The sequence below is a fragment of the Cyprinodon variegatus genome, unplaced genomic scaffold, assembly GCF_000732505.1.
Source record: "Cyprinodon variegatus isolate N-32 unplaced genomic scaffold, C_variegatus-1.0 Scaffold163, whole genome shotgun sequence".
NCBI classification, from domain to species: domain Eukaryota; kingdom Metazoa; phylum Chordata; class Actinopteri; order Cyprinodontiformes; family Cyprinodontidae; genus Cyprinodon; species Cyprinodon variegatus.
In genome coordinates this window covers 405734-414010 of record NW_015150616.1, presented here as the reverse complement: position 1 = coordinate 414010, position 8277 = coordinate 405734, and the positions used below count along the sequence as shown (strand labels likewise).

Here is an 8277-nt window from a genome sequence, read left to right as displayed (position 1 = left end):
ATGATTATTTAAAGCGTTGTGTATATTAGCAGCGACATATGAATCAAGATGCTATGACCGAAAAAATTTGATTGACAGAGGACCGTTGATAGATGATTGGCTGAATTTAGGTGTTCAGGCCGTCGTATAACTAACTGGCCTGCATAAGATAATGAAAAAAAACCACAGGTTTTAAGACAGGATCTTTTTTTAAAATAGAAATCTTCAAACTTTTGGGACAATATTGATCTGACAAAGAGTACATTTATATTCATGTTTAAGCCAGAGTGATTTCATATTTAAATATGACTTTCCTACAACTTTAAGACTCTATGATACTTTTATCGTTATGATCAACAAACTCAGGGATTAAAAGCTTTATTTTCAATTTATAATCATCATATTAAAGGTGCTTTAACAGTTATACTTAGTTAAATCCCCTTCTGCTGAAATTACAGATGAAAGTCTCTGGTTCAGACTGAAATGTTTTGCCAATTTTTGGCAAAGTAGCTCAAGCCTGGTCTGGCTGCATGGAGAGTAACTGTAAGTGAGAAAATGCGAATTCTGCTACATTAAAAGTCTGCAATAAACTCTACATTGGATGTCTGTCTGTACTTTAACTGGACCTTTCTAACACATGAACATGGTTGACCACTCAGTCGCTCTAGTTGTATGTTTAGACTCGTCCAACTAAGGTGAACCTAAGATCTGGATTTAATCTCTGAAGTCTCAATTTTTTTTCATTTCTATCATTTCTCTGTACTTAATTTTATTCATATTTTGATCTGTTCTTTGTTTTTTTGGGGGTTTTTTTTATAAAAGAAAGGCATTCACATAGAATGATGCTGCCACTACCATAACTCTCTATGAGAATCTTGTTCAATGTTGTTTGCAGTTTTAGTTTTCTGCCATAAATTGTTTTTTTTTTTGGTAAACAGATCTTCTTATGGTTTTTGTTAAACAGCTGATTTGCTCTGTAGCTCTTTTATAAAAAGATAATAGTCAGAGTTTTCACTTGAACCGAGGCCACTTTTCCAAGAGTAAGCTTCTTGATTGCTTCTCTTATTCACATTCTCTTAGTTTACACCCATGTTTGGTCAGTTTCTAGTTGTGCAATCGAGGTCAATGAAGAATTTTATATTTGTACTTCAAGGACAACAAAATGTAACACAATTCCAATTCTTATATGTAAATATTTGCAAAACAAATCTGAATTGCGTGCTTTTTTGTAATGGTCCATTATGTAAATTCCAGCAAATTTTAAGGTGCTATCCTATAACAAAGTGAAACATTTAAATGGGTAGGAGCAGTTTGCTAAGACTCTGTAAATCTGCACACATACTAACAGTTTTATTAATTATTTTCCGTACCTTCGTTCTGGGGTCAATTAGGCTAACGCCTTTCTTGCCGATGGTAAACCAAAGAACAGGTGGGTACGATGGCTCACATGTTTGCTGCAAATAAAAGCAGAAAAAATTAGTTTTCTTGGGTTTTTGTTTCCTTACAGTATGTGGCTGTCTCTGCATCCTCTGTAACTCACTTTAACTTCAAAGAAGGAACAGCCAAAGGTCGGCCAACTAGAAATTTCTTTAAGGAAGGCAATTTTGGCCTCTTGTACTGTCATACCGCTCTGCCCGTTGTATGATGTGATGATGTGCTGAAAGCAGACAACAGAAAAAGTCACGCTTATAAAATTTTTTAACTTTTTTTGTTATTCTCATAAGAAATTAATGCTTACTCTCAAATATCTGTAAAAAATAAACAAAAAAAAAATCTTTCATACCTTCTTCCATTCGTCCGGAGACATTATTTTTTGTTGGTCAGAAGGAACCAGCTCGCCCAGCATTCTAGGGATCATGACAAACTGTGACCTGTCAGAGTCCACCGCCACTCTGAAGAGAAGCCCTCCCAGGTTTATCATGTCCTCTTTGCTGCATTGGTGGAATCCCCGAAGATACCTAGGCACCTCCTGCAAGGAAAATCAAACCATTTCATGATCACACTGTATCTCAAACAAGAGTAAAAGCCACCAGAATCAAAGTTTTTATATCTCCAACTATACCTGTGGGAAATGGAAGGTAAGATCTGCGATAAGGTCTTTTCCTGGGATGACGTTGAACCAGAGCTTCCTTCTAAAGGTCACCATGAGCGGCACATAGGCTTGTTGGGCTGTGGAGCCACAGTTTGAATGGTAAGCATGGGGTGAGCTAACATTGAAAAAACATCTTTATTTTTGAATTATTAACCTTCTTTCACTTTTTTCCCTTTCTTTGGAACATCTGGAGGCTGCCTTAGATTGTCAAAGAAATATTTGTCCTCATCCAGGCACACCAGCTACAACACAGCAAACAGGAGAGAAGAACATTTTGAATATCAGAAAATGTTTCTTTACACTTCCAACTATTAACCTTGATGTATATTATTGGTATTTTATTTCAAAAACCCAGAGAGAATTGCACATTTTTACTTTATGCCATAAAAAAACAGATAAGTGTGGCATGCAATTAAATTCAAAGCACATAATTCATTGCTCTGCAGACTCAGCCTTATAAGTCTCTAATCTGAAGATGGACATGGTGCCAAACTTCTTTACAAATTAGCACAGGAAGATTAAATGGAAATCGTCCATTAAAACTACGTCTCCAATCTTTCCACAGACTGATTTGGGTTTTGGCCTAGACTTTAACTAGGCCATTCTAACATGACTGTGCTATGCTCTTTGAGGCTCTGCCTGAGGGCTGGTTTCCTGCTGGAGGGTAAATCTCTATAATCCACCATTAAGTCTTCAGTTTTCTGACATGTTGGCCTTAGGTTCAGCTCTATCCACCTTCCAATTAACACTGGGCAGCTTTCCACAGGATAAAGCTGCAACCACTAGATTTGACAGTGGTGTTCAGAGTGATAGGCAGTGAAAGTTCACCACCGCACGTAGATATTGGTCTCATCTCACCAGAGCATCACCTCCATTTTGGTTTTGTTCTCTACATGGCTTGTGGCAAACTGCAAAGAGGTTCTCGCATAGGGGCTAAAAAAATGTTTATAGCTATTGAGATGCTTTAAACTTATAAATATGAATGTATCTATAATTATATCCACAATCTGCTTCCTGTGTTTCTAATGTTCTCTAAAGGCAGAAACAAAAAAGCTGGATTTATACTGAGATAAGCTGAGATATTTTTATACTGATTGGGACGTTTTCTTTAGCTGTTTTTAAAAGGGGACAGATATATAGTTTTCTCACCACTTGGTAACTTTCTGTCATTTAATATTTGTGCATTAACTTTAAAATGACAAAACAATAGTGAAAATGTTTCTGAATATCCTTGCGATCCTTTGTGCGAGTAACACGAGAGGAAGAAGTTGAACACAAATGTCACCCAGCCCCACCTTCTGTGACACTTTGGTATACAAGCCGTATCCCTCTGGTGAGCTCAGTGAGAGCTGGTCGGCGATCCTGTGGCGTAGCTCTCTGTTGGTGATCGTTGCAGACACCTCCACTAGCTGTGAGAAGTCACACAAAATGTCACAACTCGGATTTAAGAAACACTTTTTCAACTTCCCGAATAAGCTTTCTAGCCGAGCAGAGAGAAAAAGACTCTCCTGTTTTTGTGGTGAATACTGTATGTAGGTGAGCGCAGCGTGAAGACTTTCAAACCACATGTTTCCTGTTTTCAGGTTGAGTGAAGCTAATGTACTGTGGGACATCTTTTCATTTTCTGCACAAACATGACTTATAAAAGTGACAACAAATGTAGGACCTATAAGTCTTGGGTTTTTACGTCTGAAGAGAATGTATCTGATCCTCGACCAGTTATGAAATATTTCTATTTAAACCATGATGTGTACTAAATAAATTCCTAAATCATATAATTTATTAAACAAAAAAAATATTTAGAAATTTAAAAAAAGCTATGCTTAAAAAAACTTTTTAAATAAAAAAAACTTTCCACCTTTAGTATTAATGCATTAGAGTAGTGGTTTTCAATAGGGCATTGCAAAATAGTTCTGCATTTTTCTTCTACTCTGTTTCTTTGAACCTTTAGCTGCAGGAAAGATGGCCTCATATTTATCTCTAGAATGCCTCGCTAAACACAGGAGCTCATGGTTGACCCAGTAACACCATGCTAACAGCGTCCTGCAGCTGCTAATGAGCTTAAATCACCAGCCTTCCACCCACATGCTTGATAGTTATAGGGTTTTTGTCCTGTTTGGTTTCCAACTAACATGGTGCTGTAAATTATGAGCAAACATCTGTATTTTTTATTTTTTTTAACCATTTTCCCCAAAGGGCTTGTGGGTTATCTAGTTACAACTTTACAACGAGGCATTTTTTTTTTTTTAAGGTAGACAATTTTAAGATCTGTCCAGGGACAACAGATAAAAAATAGCCTTTTGGCTAATTCTGGTGCATTTGCGGGAATGCTTTTTAATGTACACTGTCCCTGTCAAATAAATAAATAAATTAAATTAAATTAAATGTAGAGGCTGGGATAAAGCTCTGGGTGTTTTGTCATTTCTCCAGGTTATTGCCCTTATGATTAATTTATGTGAGCACCCTTAATTTACTGTTTTCAAACTCATATCTTTGCTGATTTCTCAACCTCTTTTTTTGCTTCTGTAGAAATGTGCATATATCATTAATCAGCCAGTATACTACTACTTGATTTCGATGATTTGGCAAGCTGGCAAAGATCAGATCTTTGTATCAGTTAATTATATATAAAATAAGCCAGAAAGGGTGCACTTCCTTTTGCTAAAAGTTTCTATTAATTCACTCTTTCAACTAACAAGCCTTGTATCGACAGGCATCAATAAAAAATACACCAACATTAACATAGTTACTTAAAATACAATGTTAAATACAAACATACTTTAAGCTTTAATATTACTCTAAAAATAAAGAAAAGTCGCTTTAAAATGATTCTATAGTAAAGAGCTGTGATTCTGAATAGAAAATAATGTTGGAACTTACAGCATCTGTGTCATTTGGGAAGTGGATTTTATAGAACATCTGGGTGCTGTTCTGCTGGATGGCCTCCACCTCCGCCTGATGGGGAGGAAGCTTCCTGGGTTCTTTACTGAAGGGGAAAATAGCAGATTAATTTATGACAGAACACAACGCAAAACATTTTTTGCAGATATATGTAATCAAAGTGAGGATGTCGACCAGCTTTAAAGAACATTCAAAGTATATATTTTAAAGAAATATTAAGATGAAATGTAGGACAGTGAAATAAATATTTCTTTGAATTTGCTCTGTATTGAAACTATAGGTTCACTCTTTTTTGGAAGATTTTGCCAGAACTTGCTAATCTCTTGACTAGGAATGTAACATGATGTAATTTCCTGCTAATTATCCTAGCAGGAAATCACTTCGCGAGATTGTGATGTCATATTGTTTAACTTTAAAGCCAATTAACCCACTCTCATCTCTGTTGGTTTAGATACATTAAATTTGTAAAGTTAAGTCTAGAAAAAAATAAAGTGAAAATAAGTGATTTTGAAAAAAAATCTTTCATCAGACATCATCTTGATTCTAACCTTGAAAAGTCCTGCAGCCTCTGTAAACAGATGGCAGCCAGAGGGTCCCGGGGCCGGGATTCCAGGAAGCGCTGCGCGTGTCTTTTTAATTTCGGGGAGGGTGGGAATAAACCCGAGCACAACCACATCAGCTGCCAGCCACGCTCCAAACTCATTCTGAGAGGTGCCAGATACAGAACAAAGGAAAAGAAGGGTCAAGTATTAAATGTGTTCATTTTTTTTACTTTAGTCGACCCTTTAGAACCCGTTTGTGTCGACGGTGGAGCACCTGCTGCTATTGGTGGTCATCTGCCTCATTAACTGGCAGTAGATTTCGTCTCGAAGTTCCTCGTGCTTGGTGGCTGGACCAAAGATCTGGTCGGTCAGCTCTATGGGACTTCGAGATTGTTTGATGGGGTAGTCGCCCATATACTTCAAGATAGGTAGCAGATATGGTCAAGGAAACATACACAGATGAACTATTTCTAAACGTTGAACTAATTCACATGTCACATAAATACTACAGACAGTGTATTTCTGTGAGATTCATTGAATAATGAAACAATGTTGTAGACTACAGGTCTGGGAGCAGATCCCTAAGGAGACCATTTGCCACCTCATTAGCAACATGCCCGTCAGCAGCATTGCAAGGAGGCCACGTACAATACTGAACCTCATTTTGACCTCTTTCTAAGGACATCAAAGTTGGATCAGTTGGTAATTTGTTCTTCCTAATATAATTTTGAGTGTGACTCCAAATCAAGGCCTCCATTTGTTAATAAAGTTGATTTCCATTCATGATTTTTGTGTTATTTTGATGTCAGTACATTCATCTATGTACTGAACAAAGTATTTGATGAGAATATTTCATTCATTTAGATCCAGGATGTGTTATCTGAGCGTTCTCTTTATTTTTCTGAGCATTTTGTGTATCAACATATTTTTAACAAAAAAATATTTGAAAGCAATACTGCATATTTTTTAACCCAAGCATTAGCTTAGTTTATCAATGGTTTGTACTGGCTGCTCCTCTTAAAAACTTGACATGAGTGGGTGCATCTGTCGCTGAATGAGTCATGTGACCCTGAGCACCGCTTCACGGCTGTCCAAACTCCCCTAAACATCACAGCTAACTCACAAAATAAGTTAGTGTTAGGCAACAAAACAATTATGAAACTAACTTAAATCATCTTAACTCTGTAACAGTTCTTTTTTTAAAACAGTGCAGACATTGTTTTACTTCCAGAGAACCAGATTTCCTGTGTGTATCAGAAAGCACTGCCCTAAAGCACTGACCGTTCAAACTTGGGAAAATAAGCAGCATATTTTATCAAAGGATATCAGTAAAGGAGTTGCAGGCCAGAGGGTTCAGTTCTGAATTGCCAACCAACGTCTTCAGGAGTGGCTGTTTAATAGGCTCCTTGGAGAAAACCCACAGCTTCTCCCTGTGTCCCCCCTTGTTCCGACCACCTTCTTTGGTGCCTTGTCTAAGAGAGAGAGGCATCAGCAGCAGGTTATTTGTAAATCCAGTTCATACACCCAATTCTTGTGACATGTGCCATTCTTCCACGAAATGACTAAATCAGCTGGATTATTACCTGAAATTCTCGAGAGCAAACTCTTTCAAAGAAACAGGAGCCACTGTCTCTTCGACCAGAGGGACAATGACCGGGGCTGAGCCTCTCCTCTGTTTCGGGCTGAGATTTTGCTGTGGGGTGAGAGTCAGTGGATCAGTTAAACCACACAGAGAATAATCTGAAGAAGCAGAGATTAGTGAAAATGAAATGATAGGAAGAAGAAAGACATTGGTGTATAGTGGTACATGTTTGCGGAAAATTATCATAGGTTTTCCTGTTAACATTACATAATCAGATTTGGAAATATTGCAAATTTTAACCCAAGAAGACCACTTTGCATCTTGATGAGACATGCTGATTTCTATAAAAATTATTTCTGAACAACTATCTAGTGAAGATAAATAAAACAAAGAGGTGACTTTACCAGCAATTCTGCGCTAGGTTCAGTAAGAGTTGGCAGAAACTCCACTTTTTCCCTATTGACATATCCATCCCGTTTGGTTCGCTGGTTGATCGCTTTGATCTGATTTGAAGTCCAATCTTGTGAATAATCATCATCATAGTCTTTTTCAACTCTCAGCAAGTCACCTCGTTTACAGACCAGGAAGATGGGATCATCTGGGGTGAGAAACAAAGGAACGTCTGAGGCTTGAAGGATGAATCTGTTTACCTAAAAGGTACTGTTTGACCTTATGGACTCCTACCTTGTTTAGGAATGTCCTGCTGAACCATGGCATACATAGAACGCTTTCTAAGGCCATCGACGTTGAATTCCATCACCTTGGCCATGTCCTCCGCCTCTTGAGACCTCAGGATGTAGTCTCCTTTGATTGTTGACAAACTCACAGACAGGTGTCTGTCTCTACACAAACCACAAACAGTGTTTGTAGTGATTTTAAAAGCACACAAGCAAAAAGCTGATGAAGATTCTCAGTCATCCAGGTCATAGTCATTCCGTAAAAGTTCACACAATATCCACTGGACTTGGTTTCCAAGATTTGAAGACGTTTCGCCACCTCTCCAGGAAGCTTTCTCAGTTCAAACGTCTGGATCCGCAGTGAGTTTGAGTCTTTTATAGACAAAGCCTTGTATCGCTATTGACGGCAATCCCCCCCCCTTTAATGACCGACCTTCAGAATCATAGACAGGTTTCAGATATTACAGGCTAACAATGGAACCAAACGACCCATTCATCTGTTAC

The 8277-nt window shown here is 37.8% G+C and overlaps 1 protein-coding gene across 1 annotated transcript in view; it reads right to left on the bottom strand.

Moving 5' to 3' along the window:
* The window catches only part of LOC107086817 (unconventional myosin-VIIa-like), a 33033-nt gene that overhangs the window by 870 nt on the left and 23886 nt on the right, over positions 1 to 8277 (bottom strand). Inside the window, exons 34-46 of the mRNA XM_015378021.1 lie at positions 7781 to 7938; positions 7501 to 7694; positions 7098 to 7207; positions 6841 to 6986; positions 5789 to 5942; positions 5521 to 5676; positions 4952 to 5057; positions 3367 to 3480; positions 2226 to 2313; positions 2042 to 2148; positions 1763 to 1948; positions 1520 to 1636; positions 1350 to 1433 (exon numbers count right to left, since the gene is read on the bottom strand). Coding sequence (XP_015233507.1) covers positions 1350 to 1433; positions 1520 to 1636; positions 1763 to 1948; positions 2042 to 2148; positions 2226 to 2313; positions 3367 to 3480; positions 4952 to 5057; positions 5521 to 5676; positions 5789 to 5942; positions 6841 to 6986; positions 7098 to 7207; positions 7501 to 7694; positions 7781 to 7938 — 1720 coding nt within the window. The remainder of the gene's footprint in view (positions 1 to 1349; positions 1434 to 1519; positions 1637 to 1762; positions 1949 to 2041; positions 2149 to 2225; positions 2314 to 3366; positions 3481 to 4951; positions 5058 to 5520; positions 5677 to 5788; positions 5943 to 6840; positions 6987 to 7097; positions 7208 to 7500; positions 7695 to 7780; positions 7939 to 8277) is intronic.